Raw genomic sequence first — 25404 nt, forward strand, 5'->3', positions numbered from 1 at the left:
CTAAATCACTAAATTATCCTACACCACTATTCCTGAAATCATAGTATTTTGTGAAGCATGAGAAGTCTGATATAGATCTATACCAAAAAAGAAATACAATCAAATACAAGCCATTGAAATCTGTTAATTTAAATAATCAATTCTATCTGCTCTGTACTTAGTTTTTCCATTAAGTTGTATAGATTAAAAAGCTATAAATAATTTTGAAGCCATTGAACAAAACTCATCATGTGAGTAATGTCATATGAGAAGAATTATTTTACCATTTAAGTGTTGAGTAAAATGGATACTTTCAGTGAATAATTTTGAGGATTTAAAGACTGCATACATTATACTCAAAAAAACTTGTAAGATAGTAACTTTTACACTTAATCTTCAGGAACTGTTGCTCATTTGATTTCTCAGTCACAGATGGTGATTCCTGAACTATTCCATGTAGAAACAAACTGCAACTTGTTGGTTATTATATAGTTATAATATACAAATGCTTCTTTTACTTCCCAGAATCAGATAGTAATTCAGAATCAGATACAGAAGGATCAGAAGAAGATGATGATGATGATAAAGACCAAGATGAATCAGATAGTGATACTGAAGGAGAGAAAACTTCAATGAAAATGAATAAAACAACTTCCTCTGTCAAAAGCCCTTCCATCAGTCTCACAGCTCACTCAACACCTCGTAACCTCCACATAGCAAAAGCCCCAGGCTCTGCTCCTGCTGCCTTATGTTCAGAATCCCAGTCACCTGCTTTTCTTGGCACACCTTCTTCCACACTTACTTCAAGTCCACACTCTGGTACCTACACTTTGTTTTTATTGTTGTAAAATAGAAGTCAAACCAAGAATATTTATGCAGTGTTCTGGGGATGATCTCATTGGAATCAAGTGCTACAGTTAGATTTTAGGTTGACTAAGAAAAGTCAGCTTATATTTTCAAAGGCTATGACCCAATACCATTTTTACTCTCTGCACTTCCAATTCAAGAACCTGACTGATGACAGCTTTTGATTTTGAACACTTTCCGTTTATGTTCAGTTTGTACTTATAGAACTTAGAGTTTGACTGACAGTTGGACTTGATTGTACTTTAATATTGAGTTCGCTTGATTACCTAGGATATAATTGCATATCTGCCCAACACACAGCCAATGGCTTTTGTAATAGTGAGTAACATTCCATTAGCATGCCATGTCTTATTTTCTATTTGACCTATATAAACCTATATATGTAGAGGTGTTCATGAAAAGTTCCATTAATGTTCCAAAACTATTCTCTATTTTCATTTCAATGGTGAAGAAAGAGATGTATAGTAAGATATGTTGTTTTGCTTATTTAACTTCTTGGAAATTTCCAATTTTGTTTTCAATGGTTTTCCTTACTAATTTAAGGTAGTGTGATATACTGCTAATTTAAGCTGTATGTATTTGTGATAGAGAAAATTAATTGTTGTAAATAGAAAATATTTACATATAATCATTTTCCTTTGTACTTTAGATAAATTAAAATACCTAATAGTGTTTTTGACCATAGATTTATATGAGCATGGAAGTTGTATTTTTTCTACATAATTATATATGGATTTGCTATACATTTCTAATATATTAGCCATTTGTTGAAATTTTGAGCATATTAGTAGCATCTTTACAGAAAACTAAAATAGTCTGGAATTTGATCTGCTATCTCCCTCCTACTTGTTTAGCCATTTCTGTTATATTAAGTGAAAGGAAAACTACATATTTTTACATTGGGTTATGTTTTCTGTAAGGAGTATGACTAATATTCTGACATGTAGGCAAAAGAATAAAAATGCCTACTTTATACAGTGTGGTTTGTTGAAAACTGTCTAAAATAATGTACAAACTACAGTAACACACTCAATAATCCAAATCATTAAAACATACTTCTTAAAGAAAAGTTTTAAAACTATAAAAGTTATCATATATAAAATAACCTTTTATGTTAACTAGTTGAATTTTCTTGAAGGCACTTCCAAAAGAAGAAGAGTAACAGATGAACGTGAACTACGCATTCCTTTGGAATATGGGTATGCAAAATAAGATTTCTCTTTTAGCCTTTTCCTCCTTTATTATGTATGTCTGATGTAGCTGAGAATTGAAATTCAGGCTGTTATAGGTAGGTATGGCAGACTCAGATGGGGGTCATAATGTTAGGTGGTGATATAAATGAATAAATATAAGAGCAAATCATTTGGTAAAAGGCAGAAGAAAAAATATTTGAAGGTTTTGTAAAGATAGGATTACATGGCAGTGAAAGCCACTATGGCAAATTTAAGTGACTTAAACAGAGTCTGACTAGAATAGCTTGATTGGAATTATGAAATTTCACACTCGAAATACATGAGCATCATAGAGCAGAGAGCCAGGTTTACTTAAAGATTTCAGACTTAAGAAAAAAAATCATTATATCTTGATCCATATTATAGTCTGAGTGTCCACAGTAATACCAGTTGTAAGTTTTTTTAAAAAAAAATTAATGGCATCTATTATTTGTAAATTGTCTTCAATTAAAAAAAAGATTTAATTATTCATGCATTTAAGAACTGGGGTACAGGTCAGAGGTGCAAGGGGTGAGAGGATTCACCTGAAACAGAGTGAGGAGCAGAAAAAGCAGATCAATGAAGCACACTGATGAGGGGAGCAGCGGGCGGGTCAAGAGAGGTCTGCCACACTTTGGGTCACTTTTGTAGCCTGGGATTAAAATCATGTGCAGTGGCTGTGGATAGCTTTGTAGTGCTGTGCTTTAACCCATTGTGCCACCAGGGAGGGCCTGTCTTCAATTTTTAATCGAATTACTTAGCTAAAAATCCAAGTAAGTTGAATAGTAAATGTATGTGAATTATATGAATGGGGGTTTATATTTGTTTTCTTTGTACATTTTATGTTTTCTAAAGAGCATGAATACTGAAAAACTTTTATTTTTATTTTTAAAACCCTTATTAAAATTAAGTATAACTTTCATTTCTGTTATGTGTAGCTGGCAGAGAGAGACAAGAATAAGAAACTTTGGAGGGCGCCTTCAAGGAGAAGTAGCATATTATGCTCCATGTGGGAAGAAACTTAGACAGTACCCCGAAGTAATCAAGGTACATACTTTTCACCAAAAAACATGTATTTGGTGTCTATTATGCATGCTTATCAAAAAAAGTGTGCAGCCTTTCTGATAAAGTTCCTTGATACAAAATATTCCCTTCTGTGGGACTACTGTAGTTAACCTAAATTGATCTTCTGTAAACCCCTTGTTAGACTATGCAAAACATTAGTGTCCTAAAGATAGCTATACATCAAAGCTGGGTTGTAATTATTAAAACCTGAAGTGGAAAAATATGTGATTTTTTCAGTATCTCAGCAGAAATGGAATAATGGATATCTCAAGGGACAATTTCAGCTTCAGTGCAAAAATAAGAGTGGGTGACTTCTATGAAGCCAGAGATGGACCGCAGGTATCCACTTTTTAAAAAGTACAGTTTTGAACCAAAAAGTAGTACCATAAACAAATGAAGTAAATTTCACTCCACTCTGTAGCATTGCCTTTTGTTAGTTAATTCATATAGCTGTACTTAAAACTTTGTGGTAAACAGAATCCAAAGACCTTAATCTATTGTTTCAGTAACAAGGAGCTTTGACCTAATAAATGTCTTATTTCATAATTTTTAGCTAAACATTTCCTGTTTATTCTGTCAGTAATTTTACAGTATAAAATTATCTAAACATTCATATACTATATACGAAACATTGTCAGAAAGATAATCAGTTTTTAAAATTAATTTTAATAAAAAAATCTTAGGGTTTTTTGGGGTGTAGGGAGGATGGAGCTTGTCCATTTGAATGTGCCATACAATATAATCCACTTTCACAAATTTGGAAATTTTGATGTGGGAGGTTAGTAAAATTAGGTTAGTAAAATTTCTGCTTTTTTTTTAGAAATTGAAAATTTAAGCTCATTATACACACTTCTGAACATAACACAGTTCACAAGCTTGTGCTTGTGGGTAAGTACACATCCTCCTGAAGCAGCACAAAGAACCAACCAGAGACCTAATTTCTTGTGTATTTCCTTTAATATTTTGCCATTCTTCCTTACTGGGATTCAGCTACATATGCTTATTATTCTCTTTAAATTTATCAACTCCATAGGAAGAGGGCCTAGGAAAGAAATGAAGAAACCTAGATTCTTGTTATTTCACAAAATAGTTTTGTGATTTTGGCACAAAATAATGGTGTTTCCCACAATTTGTCTACAAAATAGAGCCAATAATAAATACGCACACGTGAAAATGTTTCAAAAAGCAAACATACCGAGCCAGCTGAAGTTGAAATTTTCTTTCTTGATTGAACTTTTTCTCTTTATATTTTATAAATATATTTCTATATTTTCTATTATGAGTAGGCAGTCCTTTCCATTCAATCTTACCCTCTTATTTTATAGAAACAGGAAAAGCCTCCCTTACAGACTTCCTGGAAAGAGGTTCCCATGCAAACGTTGAGACTTTTTGCACAGCCCAAACAAGGCAAAGACATAACTAAATCTCAAGGTTTCTGACAGTGTTATTTTACATTTGTTGTATAGCTTATTTTCCTTTTGTCAGTGACTTTTTCAGGAGCAAGTTATATCCAGATACATTTGTCTTGTTATTGGTAATATAAAATTCTAGACTGTAAGATATAACTTCTTTATTGAAACACAGTATAGGATTTTTCAACTTTTCATTTTTAAACTCTAAGAAATATTTAACACTAACTCAGGCACCTGATTCTCAGAATTTTAGTGATAGTGGTTTTTACATATTCCATCTGTATGGATTAGTTGTTTAGATGTAAAATACACTAGAAGGCAATAAATATTTTATTTAAAAATTCTTCTGTTTTTTCAACCTTTTAGTTCCTATTATCATATTCTAGTTTGCCTTATGAATGCCAGAGTTTGTTAAGCATTTAAAATCAATAGATTTTGTTCTGAGAGGAAAATTAATTGCTATTCAGTACATAAAAGATTATTTTAGTTTTGCATCAGTGATAATTATACTTAATCTATAAAGCATCATTAGGCAAAGCAGAATGTTCTTTGACATCCATTCACTTTTTATTAAAATCATAATCAGGGTTTTCCAAATATATACTGTCTTGTTGAGAGATTTATTCCAATCAAACACATATGATGATGCAGAGCCTGTTAAATTAATAACATTTAAGCAGATTAATAGGGGGACATATTATCAATTTAAGAACATTTCTCTCAGTTTAAAAGAAATTAGTAAGTTGGATTCACTTCTGGACACCTTTATAGAACAATAATTAAAGGTAAGTAGTAATCTAAAATATGTGTAGTTGATTAACATCAGATGCATATGGGTTGTGGAACCCTATATGTTACCATATGTTACATGATTAACATGTATAAGCATGTACTTAATTAGAACATCTATAAAATAATTTTGGTTTTGGGAGTGTGAATATTATGTGTAATAATTTTTATTGACCTAAATTTTATAGAAGATAAAAAACATTGTTTGGGACACAGCACTGTTAACATGCGGTGATGTTCACATGTCTGCCTTTGTACATATTGTATAAATGGTTTGATGACAGTATATCTATTGGAAAACAACTTTTACATATTGAAAGAATGAGAGGAAATATAGATGTCAAATTTTAATTTTTTAAATGGTTGGTGATTAGTGGATTCTTTTCCCCCTGCATTCCTTCCTGCACATTTCCTGTCTTCTAAAATTTGCTGTTAATACAGATATGTGAAAAACAAGTAACTTTTAAAAATAAGTACATCTGCCCCTTGTGATTCAATAAAGCTAAGCACTCAGTTTTTAAAATTCATGGAGATTGAAAATAATGATTTTAAACGTAATGCTGCAGTTTTTCAAACTTTGCATATTTATTTTGGGTTTTGCAGGCAAGCAAAATATTTTCAGATCCATTAGCAGTCTTAGTCACTTTTCTAATAAAGTAATTGAATGGAAAATATATTTTCTTTATCATAGTTTTCTCTTATCCCTTAAAACTTACCTCCAGATAACCAATATCAGTTATCTAAGTTTTGATTTTGCTCAAATATATCAGAAATTATATCTAAAGCTCTATATTTTACAAGGGAAATTTAGGAGGTGATAATTTCTGCTAGAAGTTAATAACTGAAGTAGAAAACAATGGCTACCTTGTTATAAGGTAACTGTTTTACTCCCAACATATTTCTGAGCTTAAGATCAGGGTTATACATTACAACAGCAAATATCTATTGAAAATACTAATTGTATAATATGAGTGGTATAAGAACTTATATCTGTTGAAATTTAAGTAAATTATTATTAATTGAAGAAAATAACCTTATTTTTACCTTACTTCAAGTATACAAAGAGAGTTGACACAGAAATGAGTGGGCAAAGCCCTTCATTGTTTCTTTATTAGGTTTATGTATTTTATCTACAAATGTATTAAGAGATTTATAGACTCATCTATTTGTCAGCATCTACTATTAGATATCAAATATTTCCTACCAATGTAAGAAAAGTCATGATTTTAGTGATGATAGATTTCATGGGCCAAAAAGAACCATAACACTGTATGTTCATGTTATACTGCAAATACCATCTAAAAATTTCTGTTAATTATTTTGCCATCAATCCCCTCTGAAAATGGTGTAGATAGATTTCATACAAACTTCTGCACAATCACCATGTAAGGAACTTGGAGCCTGCTGATCATTTCCATTTTTACTTTGTTTTTGAGTGTCAGAATAATTGATAGTAAAGTTAAGGCATAAAGATTTTGGTAAATATCAAATAGTACCTGTATATGTGGCTTTTAAAAAAAATAAAGGGTGTTCATATTTTTACTAGGATTATATGTCAGCTTGAAAGTGAGTTATTAATTTTTAACAATTATTTTGAAATTTGATAGTCCACTTCAGAAATAACTTTTGTAGAATTATAGGGAAAAATATTTTATAATTAGTAAAAATATATTTTGTTTCTTTTTAACTAGAAAGTTCATGATAACCCATTGTATCCAAGGCAAAAGGAAAGATGCAAAGAAGTAAATTAAAAGTGACTTAGAAAACATAGCTTTCTCTATTTGAGATACATTGTAAAAAGGCATTTTCTTTTTCATGGCATAAGACCATGAGAAAAGAAAAAATATCTGTAGTTCTTAGTGAGAAGAGACTTTTTCATCATCATTTAATCAAATAAGTACTTGTGGTTCAATAAGCCAGGCATTTTTTCCAAATGAATTTTTCCCTAATGGCACTTTCCATTTTAAAAATTATGAACCTGATGACTCCAGAAATGAACTTAAAATATTGGCTTCAAGGAAAAGTTAGTATTCATAGAAAAACTGGAGAGTACAAAAGAAATAGAAATTAACATTACTGACTCAGAGAAGCTTATTTTCTGGAAAAGATAAAGCAATAAACACAGTGCTGTCCAACTAAATTCAGTGCTTTATTAATAAGGAGTAGGGAAGACTTCACAATAATAAGGAGTAGGGAAGACTTCACAATAAAGTCAGAAAAGCAGTCTTTGGCTAGTAATTATTTCAAATAAGAACAAAAGATTGAGAGTCAACAACCAGAGTTCTAATTCAACTCTGCTGTTAACTGTCACACCTAATGCAACTTATGGATACTGAGAACATGAAAGATCAGTACCAGAAATCTAAAAGTCTGGAAATTTATGTCTCTAATCTACCAGGTAGGATTTTTGATGGCTAGGGAAGGGCTTATACTAGGAAGCTAATTGAGTTCAGTTATGGACATAAAGGAGGTATTAAAAGTGATGACTCTTAGAGGGTAATCTGCTGTCAGAAACTGAACACATTGTGAACATTAGGGAAGCAGTTTTATCAAGCCACATCTTTCTCAACTGTTTGTAACGACACCGCCACTCAGCATTTCTTACTCTTTCAATATTTAAAGTACTACTCAATATACAGTGTTATAAAGCCATATCATTAGAGTAGATCACAGATTCCTAATGCTGAGCTCATAGTTTATAAAACTCTTACTGCCTTCCTCTGACACTATACATTACCTTAAAAATTGACATACTAAGCTGTGAGATAGGCTTAAGGAAATCCAGCGCTTCTGATTTTTCTTAATGTATAAAATGTCAAGTTATGCCAAAAATGTGTTGCCTTTGCCTTGCTTGTTCCTTAAGATTTTTCTTAGACTTCTAGCAAGATAATTTAGCATCCTATGTTTCTTTGAGAAACTCAGGCTTGTTCTTCTAGGCTTTATAACTCCCTACACTGTAATGTGAACTATATATACAATGCTAAGTATGAGATGCAAAAAAAAATTTTTTTAAATAAACCTGTTATAGAAGTAAAGGGTTCTAAAAGTGTGTTTTCAAAGAGAATGGTAGTGAAAAAATAATTAACTCCATTTGAACCATAGTTAAATTTACTGAAAGTTATTTAACCAAAACTCAGTTTGGTAATTGATTAATTCCTTATATTTATTCATATATAGAGATAGGACATATATATTTGAATATATGTTATATGTATTCATTATATTTCAGGAAGTATTTACTATCTTAGTCTTAGAAATAAAAGAAGTTATTAAGCTAGCTCTTTAAATGCATAATTTCTAGTTGACAAAATAATTTACATAATCAACTGTTATAAACCGTATTTGCTCTTCCTGAGGAGGTTATTGAGAAAAATACTTTTTTCCCCTCACCCACAATTGTTTTGTCTGCTCAGTGTATTAAAGCTCCAAAGTAAGTTTCAGATTTTCCTAGCAATCCATTTCACATTTTTTAAAGCCCAGGAGTCAGAAGATATTATATGTCGCCCAATATATTTAATTCCCTTAGAAAATATTTACTTTTATAAATGTCAAGGGAAAAATATAAATAATAATGTTACTGTATTTGCTAATTTTGGGTATAAGCATATTCCATTCCTTTTTTGACATAGGTATATTTTCCTAAGAATAAAAACATAGCTATGTAAAAGTTACACTGGTTATAAAGAGATAAATTGAACAAATACTTTAAATCTTGGCTAAAAGTTGATTTTATTATTAATAAGACACTTTAAAAACTGAATGCAGATGCATTTACAGACTCTTTTATTACGCTCTTTATTCTACTCCAAGTGTCATGAATGTCACTTTTATATTTTTCAATTTATGTGATACATGCTGCCTTATGCCTAAGAGCATAATAGAAAAATGAAAACCTAAGCTAATCAAAAGCTTGCCATGCTGGTGAATATAAAATTGTTTTTGATGCCTTCCTTCATAGTGCTTTATCACCTAAACATGCATTAGCACAAATATTGTTCCTATTGACTTGATTAGAAATCTCAGCAAAAAATTGTTTTATCCAGAATTAATATATAAAGCATTTTTCATGATAATTCCTAAGAATGAGTGTGTGTGTATAATTTTAAGCATATAACTATGAACTGTATGCATTAATTATTTTCTGAATCAATCTTGCCTTGTATATAATCTTGAGTATACTTTTCATAGCTGATTATTTTGTTCAATCAGTTACAAAGTATAAAAATATCTTTATAATTTCAATTAAGTATATAGAATGGTTAGTTAAGAGTGCAAATTTTAGAGTATGACAACCTGAGTTCAAATCATAGTTCTGTTCCTTTTGCTTCTGTACTTTAGGAAAGTATTTAACATTACTGTGGCTGAATATACGCAGTTGTAATATAGAGTCACAGTACCTAACCATAGTTGAGAGAAATGTTGTAAAGATTAAGATATATAATATATTCGCAGTACCTGGAGCAAATCACAGGGCTTGGATGATAACTAACATCCATTTTGATAGCAGGAATAATATTTGTAGTACCCATTAAATGTGTTATTCATACTCCTAGCTCCAGGTTAGGAATCACCATTAAGCATGACTCCAGAACTTTTGATTGGTTTTAATTGATTGGAGTTAGTTTTCTTAATCTTCATTCTTAAAGAATTTCCCTTTACAAAAGAATTCACAGGATTATTTTTAAAGGATACCTTTTCTACATCTGAATATATTACATTGTGCTATAAGGAAGTTAATAGACCAGTATGCACTATTTGTTTTGATTTACAGATGAAGGACAATGAAAATCAGACTTACACTAAATTTATCCACTAAGAATGTCATTTCTTTAATACATTACCATGTTGCTGATGTATGTGTTTCCATCATACCCACAATTGAAAATCTCAAATATACACAAAAGCAGATAGAATAGATAGAATCATTAACTTTAGAAATTATCATATAGTCTGTATGTTTTACATATACGCTTTTCTATCTGTCCTTTTCCATAACTTACAGAAGCAGATCTTGTACATCTTATTTTATGTGTAAATATTTCCTCCATTTCTATCTCTAAAAGGTAAGGGTTTTCAATTGTCATAATTTTCTAAGTAGCTTGTTTATTTGAAGCAATAGATAAATAAAACTCACACTTTGAAATTGTTTGATATATCTTTTAGGGCTTTTAGTCTTTGCACAGATATTTTACTCCTAAAATTTGTTCATAAAACTAGGTAATTTGTAGAATTTCCTGATTCAATGTTGCTGTGTTTTTGCTTAACAATCACTTCTCATTTTATTTCTCCTGTAAAGTTACAGTAGTTAAATCGAGATGTTTAATCAAGTCCAGGTTTGACTTTTTCTGGTGACTCAGATATATAACTCTTCATGTATTTATGTATACATTTTTGTATCTATATTGATGTATTTAAATATTTATGTTTTTAAAGATGGAGTCATTAAGTTAATTATGTGAAAGCTATACTGAAGGCCATGAACATCGATAATTTTAAAAATGTCTAAAGTTTGTATCTGCTTTATAAATTTTTAAATAATTTGATTTTACCAATGTGTTGATCACTTTTGTTTATTTTGCTGGTAATAATATATTATTTCTCTATAAAATCTCTTATTAAAAGGGAATGCAGTGGTGTCTTTTGAAAGAAGAGGATGTCATTCCCCATATCAGGGCAATGGAAGGTCGTAGAGGAAGGCCACCAAACCCAGATAGACAGCGAGCAAGAGAAGAATCCAGGATGAGGCGCCGCAAGGGTCGACCTCCAAATGTTGGCAATGCTGAATTTCTAGATAATACAGATGCCAAATTACTAAGAAAACTGCAAGCCCAAGGTAAGAAATAATGTACCAGAAACTTAGTAATCACACTAAGAAGTATTAACTTTCTTGTGTTTTTGACTTAACAATGGCTGACACTGCTCTCAATGCCTAAAGGGTGAGTATATGTTAGCATTAAAATGAGAAAATAAGGAGTTCCACTGATAACTGAAGTTCTTTGATTAAGTAAGCTTCTTTCAAGACCCATATTTGTGAATACAGCATATCCTATGTGTTTAGGATTACAAAGGTGGGTAATAAGCTTTAAGGCTCGCACAAAAAGGGAACGAACCAGCACTTGGCACATGCCTTAAGGTTGTGCCAACCTTCTGGAAATTCTCATTTTAACAGCTCCCGATTCCTTGAGGTGGTACAAGGGAATACTCCAAAATATGTGGATCTGTGGAGTAAATTGGAGTAAATTGAACTCCAATTACTGGTAAGTAACCCCAGTCTTTTAGTTTGGGTTCTTTTGTAGATAGTCTGCATATATTACATATGTTTTCAAAATGCCCAACTAATGTTTTAATCAAAAGTAGTTATTTTAACATTACCAGTTAAGTGTCACTTAATCAACACCAATTGACAACAATTATCTCAAATGTATTTTTGATTCAAAACTATAAATTAGCAACATGAAGTCCCATGTTATGTCTTGACACAGAAAGAGCTGACCAAAATAAAACAGTTGTATGAATTTTAGTTACTAGTTACAATTATGAAACCTCCTAAAACTGAAAGTATTTCAGTATCTGTGTTGGTGTATTATATTCACAAGCATATATAGATATCAGATATACGTGTTTTGAATATCTAATTCAAATATCACTGGTATGAATAGTATCCAAAATGTAACTTATTATTTGCAAAATTAAATTTTATTCAAGAACAAATAACAGACATTAATCACATAATTTTAATTCCATGATTGTAGCCTATGCATTTCAAATTGGTTTGTATTCTTTTACAGTTATTCCTGTATAATACAGTGATTCATACATATATATATATAAACATGTATCACAATGTAAAATAAATATTTAATAATAAAAGGTGACGTAAATGGCTACACAGTTTTACTCTGTTTCATGGCCATTTTCTGGAGAAGAAGCTTGACTTTTTCTGATTTCTGTTTATTTTAAATACTATGAAAATAGTGATTTCATTGTAACTGCTTTGCTTTTATTGTAAGACACATATCCATGACAGAAACTTATAGAAAAGAATGCTTTTCAAACAAAAGACACTCATTCTCCTCTTTAAAAGACACTTAAAAATGGAATCATTATGAACAGTTTTCTAGTCTATCCAGAAATGTTTACACACACACACCCATTTATGTGTATAAAAAAGTATGTATGTATATATATGTACATTATAATACTCTTTTTGATTTCCCAAATAAAAATATACATACTATCCAGCTTGATATTTTTTCACTTAATTTATTTTGAACATCTTTCTGTCATACTGATAAATCAGCCTTATGTTCTTAATGGCTGACTATAAGTGATACATGTATATGGCATTTACTAGTCTTCACTGATTCAGTCTCATTTTGATAACAGTTTCAGCTTTTTTTTTTAATCTTTGTTGTCATGAACAATACTGAAATGTATTTTACATTTCTTCACATCTTTCTATAGGTATTACGATCTACAGTATAAAATCTTAGGGTGTATGTATTTTTCAATTTGGAGAGACAGTAGGCAAAATTATCTCCAAAAATGTTGCATCAATTCATAGTTCCACCAATGGCATATATGTTAACGCCTAGCATATAACTTAATGTCATATAATTGTTTCTCTGCCTTAGTATGTTAGTTAAGTACTTTTTAATATTATTTGGCTTGTTTACTTTTACTGAATATGTATTTACCAGTGAAGTTTTAAAAAACTAATTTATGGCCAGATATAACCATATATGATGAGTTTTAAAATCACTATGGTAGTAAACTACTGACTCGTCTGAAGAATGTGATAATAGGGAATGTGCACTATTTACTTAAAATAAGAGAATTGAAATATACTGACAACCCAAAGCTTTCAGTCTTCATGCATGTTTTGCATATCTAATGCAAATATCCTTGGTATGAGTAGTATCCAAAATGTCTACTTATGATTTGAAAAAAATAAAAATTTTATTTCACAAAACAGACATTAGTGATTCAACTTTTACTCCGTTTTACAACCTTTAGATTTCATATTGGTTTATATTCTGTTACAGAGTTCAACCTATTATGCTGCCTTTTGTGTACATAATGTTCTTCTCAGCTGGGTATTGAATATTAAGCATGTGACAGTGTAAAAGTTTATTACTACTTATAAGTATATGAGATATAATTCTTGAGAAAGAATGTCTGAAGGAATTAATTTCTTTATCCTGTTTCTAAAAGGCAGTGTCTTAAAGGTTGGAGTTTTATATGAGGGTCAGGAAGATTCTGCTATGTTATCCCACTATGATTCAATTAGAATGGAAAACTGAACTTCATTTAAAGAAAGGTTCACAATCATAAAATACATGTACAGCCAGACATTATTAAGTGTACATCCAAGCATTAGGATATGAAAGCTCTAATTTCTCAGGGAGTACAAATAGGAATCCGACAAGGTTGAGAAATGAAAAAAATTGTAACTGATATGAAAACCTTAATGTAGTTGGCCAATATTATTAACATATCAAATTTTCTAAAGTATCAAATAGCACCTGTCCATTGCAGCTCAGAATGTAAGATGCCATAGCCTGTCTATACAATACACTGTTGTTAAAATGTGCCATTAAAAAAAAAAAAAGTACTCTCAGTTGTTAGATATGTTCTAATTTTAGACTTCTTAAAATGTTTAAAATGCGGCCCTCTCTGGTGGCTCAGCGGGTTAAAGCACAGCACTGAAAAGCTGAAGCCACTTCCGCTTGAGTTCGATTCCCGCCTGCCCCGGATGCCCCGGAGGTGCCACATGGCGCGGCAGACCTCTCCTGGCCTGTCCGCTGCTCCCCTCAGCAGTGTACTTCATCGATCTGCCTGTTCTGCTCCCTGCTCTGTCTCTGGTGAATCCTCTCACCCTCCGCATCTCTGGCCTGTACCCCAGTTCTGTATGCATAAATTAATAAATCTTTAAAAAAATGTTTAAAATGCCTCCTAGACTGAACTATGGTATTTCCAAAATATCCCTAATTTTCTGTGAAAATAAGCTATCAAAACTGAACTTTACCTTTACAATTTAAGTAGACAAGTTATTTCTTAAATTTTATAATTATTTTTAAATGAACCAAATGAGATGATATCAAGAGCAGTTTTTTCCTTAAAGCCTAAGTAAATTTTCTAGTCTGTAACTCATTCTCCTCCCTTCACAAAGTCCCTAATTTTTAACATTTTTCCCTTTTCAACTGCACATAAAAGAAAATTAATACTCTATAAAATTTTTTTTTATTTATTTATTTTAAAGATTTTATTTGTGCATACAGAACTGGGGTACAGGCCAGAGGCTCAGGGGCGGTGAGAGGCTTCACCAGAGACAAAGTGGGCAACAGAACAGGCAGATGGTCAAAGTACACTGCTGAGGGGAGCAGCGGGGGGGGTCAGGAGAGGTCTGCCACACCATGTGGTCACCTCCGGGGCTGGCGGGAATTGAACTCATGCGGAAGTGGCTTTAGATTCTCAATGCTGTGCTTTAACCCGCTGAGCCACCAGGGAGGGCCTCTATAAAATTTTAATGATTAATCAGAATTGTTCCTCCTTGCTAAAATGAAAAGATATGAAAGATACCCTTTCTGTTCACAGAGTTTAAAAACTACTGTGATTTGAATAAGAATCATGTATTCATATACACATACATATGTATTTATTATAGAATTTCTACATTGCAAATTCAGATCCCTATTAGAGAGTCACAATTTAGGGTGAAACTAAAGGTCATATATATGCTGTATTTTCTAGAAAACCTTTTAAAAATTTTTTATTTGTATTTATTATTTTTTAAAGATTTATTTATTTATGCATACAGAACTGGGGTACAGGCCAGAGGTGCAAAGGCGGTGAGAGGATTCATCAGAGACAGAGTGGGGAGCAGAACAGGCAGATCTGACATATACTGCCGAGGGGCTTGTGGGACAGTAGAGGTCTGCTGCGCCTTGTGATTCACCTCTGGAGCTGGGGATCAAATTCGCAGGCTGCTGAGGCTAGCTTGCAGTGCTGCGCTTTAGGCCTCTGTACCGTCAGGGAGGGCCTTCTTGGAAACTTTCTAAATTACTTAGCACATCTTTGCATTTTTAAAGCGGATGTGGATCTTTAAAACAATTCAGTAAAAGCTTTCAATTTTCAAATATAAAATAAAAATTACCTGTTACTAACACAAATGAGAATAATGCCCTTCAGGTATATTATTGTTATCAATAAACTGCAAGTCAGTTTATACTTCTTTATTTCCAGAGGACTTTTTAAATGGGACATCCTTTATGTGACCCAGAAAATTTTGATGATGTTTATAACGTAAAGCTGAAAATTATTGGAAAAATACTTTAGTATCAGCATCCATTAAATATTTCATTAACATTTTCAGTTTACTAGATAAAATTAGATCCTTTTACTTCCCATCCCTCTATTTTAATCTCTCAGTAATAGAGAATCAGCCATAATAAGAAACTTCATCTCAGCTATCATACCTAGGTTCTCTAAAACCTCAAGGCTTTCTGACTTCTTAAAAATACTATAGGAATTTGGAAGTTGTAGCATATATTTTGTAGAATCCAGAAGACCTAGGTCTAGATCTTGCCTTAATTAGTACCATCAAACTTAATTACTTTGTTAGTCTGGTCATAATGCTATCTATCTCAAGAAGGTGCTATGAAGATTAAACAAGAGTGTGTGAATTTAATATAGCTGTTCAATAAATGGTTGATATTATTAGAGATCAAATGATTCACATGTTACCCAGCCATATTTTTTATTGATAAATATAATATATAGGTTAAAAAACAAAACAAAACTCTTCTACTACACATTTTAAAACAATATGTATAGTAAAGCAGTCTTTTCTAAAATGATATATCACTTTAATAGAAATACACTTACCAAGTTTGCCAGCAGAAAACAGCATGTCATTACAAGCTTTCTATTACTTATTGCCACAGTGATGCTGGGAACCAACCAACCACAAAATCAGTGGTTTCCTAAGCATTAATTGCTTGTACAGATAAAATCAGATGGAACTAAGTTAGGCATCTCTGTTGATCTCAACTGTACTTATTCACATGTGTGGCATTAGCTAGCTACATGTATCCCAGACTCCAGCGGTCTAGGTCAAACATGTCCTTATGGTAGTGGACAAAACACAGGACAAAAGTTCAAAGAATACAAAACATTTTTATCTTCTACTTGCATCACTACTGCTAGCATCCTTTTGATCTAAGAAGGTCACATGGCTGAACTCAGAAATATGGAAGTAGGACATATTTCCACCTCTTCATGACAGGAGCAGCAACATCACATAACAAATTGCATGGGTAAAGAAAAAAATATTCAAACCATTGATTATGTCAGTCTAAGATGGTTTCATACATACCTTAAAACTTAGAGAACTAGGTTGTCTTGAGAGCTCATTAATATTCTATACTGTTTTTATTTAGGAGATTTAATCCCTTTCCTTCCTTTAAAAAAAAAAAAAAGAAGCACTAGATTCAGGAACTTTACCTTTATTCAGATGATTGAAAAACTAAGTTTGGGGAACTTTGTGTCACTTTATTTGGGCTTTTTAAAAATATACTTTGACTTTTAAGAGCAAAGCTACACATTAACAGCTGCTTTCATAATAGGTGGGAATACATGAAATGTGAAAAAAAGTTACTTAAGCTAGTCTCTGTGTTAAGAATTAAGAGAAGCATCATTTCATAGAATTCATATTTAATGAAATAGTTCAGAAACTCCTAGGAAAAATGTACATGACATCATTCTCTGACTTGGTATCTAAGGAAATTTCTTAAAAATTACATTCTTCATTATGATATCAATTTCACACATGGTTATTTTTTAAGTTATTGGTTCTCTCAAGCTATCATTAATATGCTTTAAAATGTTTTGTTTTTCAGAAATAGCCAGGCAAGCAGCCCAAATAAAGCTTTTAAGAAAACTTCAAAAGCAAGAACAGGCTCGAGTCGCCAAAGAAGCTAAAAAACAACAAGGTGAGGCCCTCCCTGGTGGCGCAGCGGGTTAAAGCGATGCACTAAGAAGCTTAAGCCACTTCCGCATGAGTTCGATCCCCACCTGCCCCGGAGGAGATCCACATGGCGCGGCAGAACCCTCCTGACCCGCCTCAGTTCATAGATTTGCCTGTTCTGCTCCCCTCTCTGTCTCTGGTGAATCCTCTCACCCTATGCATCTCTGGCCTGTACCCCAGCTCTATATGAATAAATAAATAAATCTTTAAAAAAAAAAAAGGTGAGCAATTTAAGTGAAACATAAACTTGCAAGTGAGTATGTGAGAATTCACAAGGAACTTCTCATTTCTTTTCTGATGTCTGTGCTTTGGCTTTTCATCCTAGCAATAATGGCTGCTGAGGAGAAGCGCAAGCAAAAGGAACAGATAAAGATTATGAAACAACAGGTACATTTATGCATTGAAACTGATTTCTAAAACACAGGTATTATTTTGAAGATATATTTGTGTGTTATAGATATATCTTCATTTTTATTTTATTTCATATTTTAATTTTTTAATTTCATTTTGATGAAAAAACTACTTCATTTTTATTGTATACAACTTATTTAGAAAGCTTCATTTTAACCCAAGTGTACTTCCAAGTTTTTAAGTAAATGATTACCAAACAATAAATTACTGCATTTTTAACATCCTGATAGACTGTCAACATAAGTTAACTTTTTAAATAACATTTAAAGTATAATGTATCAGTAAATAAATGCTATTACTAATATTTTCCAATTTTATGAGAACAGTTTTAAAATATGTAAAATGCTACTAAAAACTTAAGTTCAAGCTTGATAGGATAGCTTTTCCCCCCTATAGTTCTGGATAATTTCACAATTGCTGAAAAATTACTGGTGAAAATAAAGAAGGCATTATTTCAGCATTTCCAAAATTCTGTCTTGTGCCTACAATAATCCTCTTCTATGTAATTTTAAAAATTAAATATAGGTAGATGACGTGATTTTAAAATTCTTGTTGGTAAAGTGTGTCATGGCAAGATATGTAACATTCTTTAAGCTTGCATGAATTCCCCTCTCCCTCCAAATGTTCGTGTAACCATTAAAGCAGAAAGGAAATGGGAGAAACTACTATCTTTAAACTTTTTTAAACAATAGCTATTTCTGAGTATGAAATGAACTCAATTGTGTTATTAACAGAAATAACTGCTAATAAGTGAATCTGGTTGGATTTGATGTTGTTATTGCTAAGATTCCTTTCACTGTTAACTACAGTATAATCAGAAACTTGATAAAGAATTGGGATCCAAAATTCAGAGTGTGTACTCAGGTAGCCTAGAGTTACTTTCTTTTATTGAAGTAACATTGATTTATATATGATCTAGAGATCTAGGATCATGCTTAGGTAAGAGCTCTGCTACATAGTAATTCTGTGAACTTAGACGAGTTAATTAACCTCTAAGTCTCTGTTTGCACTGTTGTAAAGAAAATAACTGCATTTTCTGAAAAATTTTGAGATTGAATGTAAAGTATCTGCCAGAGTACCTGGCATAAAACAAATGAAAGGAAGATATAAAACAGCAAGTTTTACTATAGCTTAGTCAATTATAAATGTGTATTCCTATATTTGTTAAGTATGACTACAAAAGATAAGGTGGTCTTTCTTAGACACTAGTCTAATAATATATGCATTTTTATTAAAAATAAATGTTTATTGCATGTTACTCATACATGTAAAACAAATTCGTATTTCATTTTAAGTAAAATACTGTTGTTTCTGTTGTACATTTTTATAACTTATCTAATTTCCTCATGACTAAAGGGCCATCTATCAAATGCCAACAACACTTTAAATTCAGCTTTGTGATCTCTTATTCTTAAAGTGGCTACAAGCTGAGTATACTAGTCTTTGTTTCTTATCTATAAAGCATTGAGTTTCCCTGGCTCCACCAGCATTATTGCAAATAAGCTGATCTTAGAAAGTCATTGAGATATTTATCTGAGGCTAGTCTCAGAGTACCATCTGACTTTCCTTATTACCAAAGTATAGCTTACATCTGCTCACATAGTGGGTAACATAATACTTATTTTAAAGTGAGCATTAGATCTAGAAAAGAAAGTTGCATCTACTTCTCATCCTCTGGGTTATTTTTCCACCTAGTAGGTTATACCTATCCCCAGAGTCCTCCAGGCAATTTCCTGTAGCTCCCAGAAACATTGGTATGAAAGTAGAAAGAGCAAAGGCTTTGCAATCTGACCAGGGCTCCATATTTACTATCAATAGTTGTTTTTAGTAAAATATTTACCCTCCAGCATCTCTTATTTTTTTTTGTAGTTAAAAAAAGAACACAATTTCAATTCCTATGTTGTTTTATTTTATTAAAAAGTGATATTTTAGGCCCTCCCTGGTGGCACAGCGGGTTAAAGCACAGCACTAAGAAGCTAAAGCCACTTCCGCATGAGTTCGATTCCCACCTGCCCCAGAGGTGACCACATGGCGCGGCAAACCTCTCCTGACCTGCCCACTGCTCCCCTCAGCAGTGTACTTCGTAGATCTGCCCGTTCTGCTCCCCACTCTGTCTCTGGTGAAGCCTCTCACCGCCCCGAGCCTCTGGCCTGTACCTCAGTTCTCTATGCACAAATAAATCTTTAAAAAAAAAAGTGATATTTTATATAAAGTATTCAGATATTTTCCAGATATTTTATATAAAGTTCAGTGATTGGGTTCACAATATAATAGCATAGCTGTATTATAGTAATTTATAAATTTATTTATCTCTGCTAATGCTAATCACAGAATAACAAAATATATGTACATATATAAAAAGCAGTTTATACAATTAAGATCAAGCACGAGAGTGAATGTGCGTAATTTCAAGATTCTGTACCTATCGCTGTGCTTAAGACAGCAATGAATTATTTATTGACTTCAGAACATATCACTTTATATCCTTATGATTGACAAAAGCAGAAAAATTAAATGAAGAATATGCTTAATTTGGGTTTCAAGCTCTAAGCAAATAATTGCATCAACTATACATTAAGTGCAACCTTATCAAAAACTTGGAAATAAAAAGATTTATCTGGGTTTTATTTTTTGCAAGCTATAATTAGTAATCCAAACCAAGACAGGATTGTCAGTAGCAAAATAATAGAATGTGACCAGTCTTCTAAAATAAAAAATAGTAATTTTAGAAGTCTTACTATACTGTAGTAGACACCTGCAAGGAATTAGCATCAGTGTACCAAAAAAAAGAAAATAAGTATAAAAACATATTAAAATAAAGCTTCAAAAGTTGCAATTAACATTCGGAAATTGGAGTATCGTCGCATGCAGCAGCATAAAATGTGTTGAGCTGGACATCCTAATGTGAGAACAATTTGCAAGTTGAAAAATTCAGTGTTTTTCTTTCAAAGAGATTTATGAACATTAAGTTGTTAATAATGTGCTTTTAGCATGGGATAAATATTTAAAATCAAAATGTAAAGCCTGATCACCACGTAGATCACTTAAATTCTAAAACAATAACAAATACATTAAATTTAAACAATGGAAGAAAATCAATTATATCATGAAAATCAATTATTCCCCAGAAAGTCAACATATAATTTTTAAGTAATGTTTGGTTATTTCTTAATTTGGCTTATTGTAGTTAAAAGCAATGTCATGTGACATGTCATGTTATTCACCATATGAATTAAAAAATTATGTTATGGAAATTGTTGTTCTTAATTATCCATTACTACTGTTTGACACTGTATACATTTCTAAGCATTTTTTAATTGGGGAGTTAGTGGTATATAACATTACATTAGTTGTACAGATTGCAGATTTATCAACACAATAGTAAATGCACTTAGCATCAAATGTGGTTATAAAAATTGTTTTTATTGTGATGAGAATTTTTTAAGAGTATTCTCAGCAACTTTCAAATATGCAATGCAACATTTTTAACCATAGTAACCATACTGTACATTACATTCCCCCTACTTATTTTATAACTCCCCGAACTCTTTTTCTCTGCTATTCTGTCCTACATTTATTTCAAATTAAGCAGTATTTATACTTCAAGTATTTATAATGCTCTGCAGGCTTAAATGTGTTTAGTCAAATTATTTTACCTTGTTTCTGTACACTTTCTTAGCATTTGCATTTTATAGATTGAGAGTTTACAAAATTAGATTAAGATATGAATATATATTTGTAATGTTACACAAGTTAACAATTATTTTGTATTCAACATGGACAACTTTTGGTGACTCTATACTTCTATCTTAATTTATTCGATTCCTCTTAAATACTTTTCATCTGGAAATTTACTTTATCATCTTAAATTATCTCAATTTTTCCTACAGGAAAAAATTAAGAGAATACAGCAAATCAGAATGGAGAAAGAACTTCGAGCCCAGCAGATTCTAGAGGTAGAATTCTTAAATTTGATATAGTTAAAATAGTTACACATTGTAAAATCTGCAAAAATAAATTTATGTACATTTTCTCGCACATATATAGATTACTGTGTCCATGAGAAATTCTCTTTAAACACAGTACATAGTGTAAGACCTTAATTAGCAAGCTTATCTAATCCTAACAATAAAAACCCAAGAAAAACGAGAAGTACAAGGGAAACTTCTAAGTTGCCAGTAGAGTTTTGAAACTTGTGTTCTTAACTTTCAGGGAAGTTATTAGGACTTAGAGTCAGGTATTTGCTTTTAATTTAGAAATAACACTTTAAAAGCAAAAGTAGGGGCCCTCCCTGGTGGCGCAGCGGTTTAAAGCACAGCACTGAGAAGCGGAAGAAAGCCACTTCCGCATGAGTTCAATCCCGCCTGCCCCATAGGTGACCATATGGCCAGGCGGACCTCTCCTGACCCGCCCGCTGCTCCCCTCAGCAGTGTACCTCATCGATCTGCCTGTTCTGCTCCCCACTCTGTCTCTGGTGAAGCCTCTCGCCGCCCCTGAGCCTCTGGCCTGTACCCCAGTTCTGTATGCACAAATAAAAATAAATCTTAAAAGAAAAAAAGCAAAAGTAGAACTTAAATATCAAAACAGTTTATTTAGTTTAAGTTTTCTGTTTGTTTTGTTTGTTTTGTTTTTTTATTTTTATGCTCTTCTTTCAAGCAAGTTTATAGACTTGGGCTAGAGGACATAATTTGGCAACAGCAGAAGTAATAACCAAAGACAGCTAGGAAAAATACGGAGCTGCTCCAACCAACATATACAAGAATTCAAAAGACTTCTAACAATGTGTAATCTTTTTGTTGAATAGCTAGCAATTTTCAACACCATAATAGCCAAAAGGCATTACTGTTTTGAACTCTGCAATATAACATCAGTTGTTCAGAATAAAGTCATCAAGAAAATACCAAATTATTTTAGTGTGCTATGTATAATTAGGCAAAATTGTTTCTAGCCAAAACAGTGCAAGTGAACTTTTTAATGTTTAAAATTATTATGACCTCTCAGCTATTCGATAAACTTTTTGCTGTACAGAACAACTTGTTCCCTGATGGCTTCAGGTAGCTGAGGGTTTTTTGTTGCAGTTTTTTTTTTTTTTTTTCTGGAGATATATACATGTTCTCTTACCTACTTCAAGCCCTTGTGCCCCACAGAAAATATCCCTGTCTCACAGTAAACTGACAGTACCATCTAGGTACTGTATGAAACTAATAAATAATGACTTTCAAGTAAAAAGAGCTCAAATTTAATAGCATTATCTTGACATGTGCTCCATGAAATATTTTAAGATTTCATTACTTTTTTTAAAAACTTGAACTTAACAACTATATACAGCTATGAATAAATCAGATTTATTATGTTTCTTAATATTTAAATCAACTGAGTAAGGGATTTCTTTACTTCATATTTTAGAAGTATTAAAAATGTAACATCAAATAGAATGGACATATGCATTTGTGTTACTGATCTGTACTTTATTAGTTCAAAATCTGTCCTGTTTTCTAAATTATTTTACAGTCATCTTGTTTTACTTTTGAAAGGCAGAAAAAAATATGACAAAATAAATTTTCCTGTGATTGTGATATAAGGTAAAATAAACTTCAGTTCAAACTTTTAAAAAAAACTTTAAAAATATATCTCAATGTTGACCTGTAATTGTAAATGAAATTAGTATGTCAACTACAACATTAATTGGTGGAAAATCTGTAATTGTCTACATATATGTTACACATTGTTTTGTACTTTGTGAGGCATGTAGCTCCATTTCAATTCTGAGATTATTTTCAAGTTCTAGTGGTGCTGTTGCATGACTTTGAGACCTGTTTTGCATGCACAGGCTAAAAAGAAAAAGAAGGAAGAAGCGGCAAATGCCAAATTATTGGAGGCCGAGAAACGAATAAAGGTTAGTTTAGATGAGAATCAGAGTTTTTATTTTTCCAAAATAAAAACTATGATTTTATAATAGTATCAATTACATGAACAATAGCTGTACTAAAAATGACCATCTAAACTAAATATTTAGCACAGATCCAATGTGTGTATAATGTGTGCTTTTATTGTATGTATACTGTGTATATATTTTTTATTTTGTTATACAGGTTTCATGTGATTCCTTAAGCTCTTTAAATACCTGACAAATCAGAAATGCAGGCTGTTACATAAAACCTGTATATACTTTTGCCGAATAAGAATGCTCTCCCCAAACTGTTACATGTTGTATGTTTATGTTTCAAACCATGTCTCAAATCGGATTCTCCTTTTAGATAGAACTTAAATATTCAGCCCTTGTTTTAACTCTTAAAAATGAAAAGCTTACAGAAACATAAACTTGTACTGCCTAATTATAAAGTTAGCCACTACTAATTATATAATTTCAAGTCTTTGGGATTGTTTTGATTTTTATTTTGTTGCATGAAACATAAAAGAATTGGGGACCCTTGGAGGCCCTCCTTAGCCCCACAACATTTTATGATTGTCAGTAAGCAGTTATCAGAAAAGCTTTCACTTTTTCTGATAGTTGGTTACCGAAAGAAGGCAGTTGAATAATCCTATTGGTTCTGGAAAGAGCAGAAAAGTATGTTTTCCACATCGCTCTCTTTGTTCTTTAGATTTCCACTCCTTTTAATGCTGCCTTTAATATTAATTTTGTGTGGATTTTATCTTTTAAAAATATTTAAATTGATAACATTCATAGAATTGTTTGCATTAAGCCCACATCTTTGGGATGGTTCCCTGAATCATAGGTGAGCATGAAAATCGGATATTGTTCCCATAGACTTGTGTCACTCTTACTCATATATAGTATATAGAAATTGTAAAAATGTTAATTATACAATAAGTGTGGGCATTTATGTTCAGAATGGAATCAGTCCAGTCAGCTAGATTTGAAGATTTATCCATAATATATTAAATAATAGAAATAAATATGCCATTTGTATCTAATATGTTCTAATCATTTATCCAATCAGTTCAGTGAATAGGTCATTGCATTTTAATTTGAAATGATTACTGTCATGCTGTTTTTGTATAGGTACTAGGAGCAAATGAAATTGCCATTTTACAAAGAAAAGAGATTTTTAATATTTGCAGTTTCAAATGGTTTACGTAATAGAAGACTAGAATGTCAGAACAGGAGTTTTTAATGCTAGTAGCATGTTCTGAGCCTTACCCAAAAATCATATATTAAAAGTTTCTCATTTTTAAGGAAAAAGAAATGAGGAGACAACAAGCCGTTCTTCTGAAGCATCAGGTCTGTATACATATAGCCATACAATTGTTGATATGTATATTTTATAATTTTTCTTAAATCTGTTTTGGGGGAAAGTCTTCCAAATATTTTCTTTAAAATTTCCAGTAAGATTTCTGCTTAAGTTTTCCCTTCATCTTACAGTTTATTGCCTTGCTTTGGATTTGGTGTCTTTTGGGGGGGTTAAAAATTGGTTTCATGACTCTTGTGATTTCTGTTTCATAATGTTGTGCCAACTCTTTCTACCAGGAGTTGGAGAGGCATAGACTAGATATGGTATGGGTATGTTTATTTTTGTACATCTAACACCGCATTGTGATTTGGTTGTGATATGGTTGTCATAGCAATGCATAAAGTGTAGCACTGGCTGCTGTCATATTACATACTGCTGCATGGCTTTAC

The 25404-nt window shown here is 31.9% G+C and overlaps 1 protein-coding gene across 1 annotated transcript in view; it reads left to right on the forward strand.

Moving 5' to 3' along the window:
• The window catches only part of BAZ2B (bromodomain adjacent to zinc finger domain, 2B), a 217253-nt gene that overhangs the window by 144516 nt on the left and 47333 nt on the right, over positions 1-25404 (forward strand). The window contains exons 10-20 of the mRNA XM_012727386.1: positions 505-798; positions 1985-2045; positions 2996-3104; positions 3360-3461; positions 10946-11156; positions 17224-17316; positions 17677-17738; positions 21653-21718; positions 23593-23658; positions 24961-25005; positions 25252-25284. Coding sequence (XP_012582840.1) covers positions 505-798; positions 1985-2045; positions 2996-3104; positions 3360-3461; positions 10946-11156; positions 17224-17316; positions 17677-17738; positions 21653-21718; positions 23593-23658; positions 24961-25005; positions 25252-25284 — 1142 coding nt within the window. The remainder of the gene's footprint in view (positions 1-504; positions 799-1984; positions 2046-2995; positions 3105-3359; positions 3462-10945; positions 11157-17223; positions 17317-17676; positions 17739-21652; positions 21719-23592; positions 23659-24960; positions 25006-25251; positions 25285-25404) is intronic.

Source organism: Condylura cristata, unplaced genomic scaffold (genome assembly GCF_000260355.1).
Source record: "Condylura cristata isolate star-nosed mole 26May11 unplaced genomic scaffold, ConCri1.0 scaffold00002, whole genome shotgun sequence".
Classification (NCBI taxonomy): domain Eukaryota; kingdom Metazoa; phylum Chordata; class Mammalia; order Eulipotyphla; family Talpidae; genus Condylura; species Condylura cristata.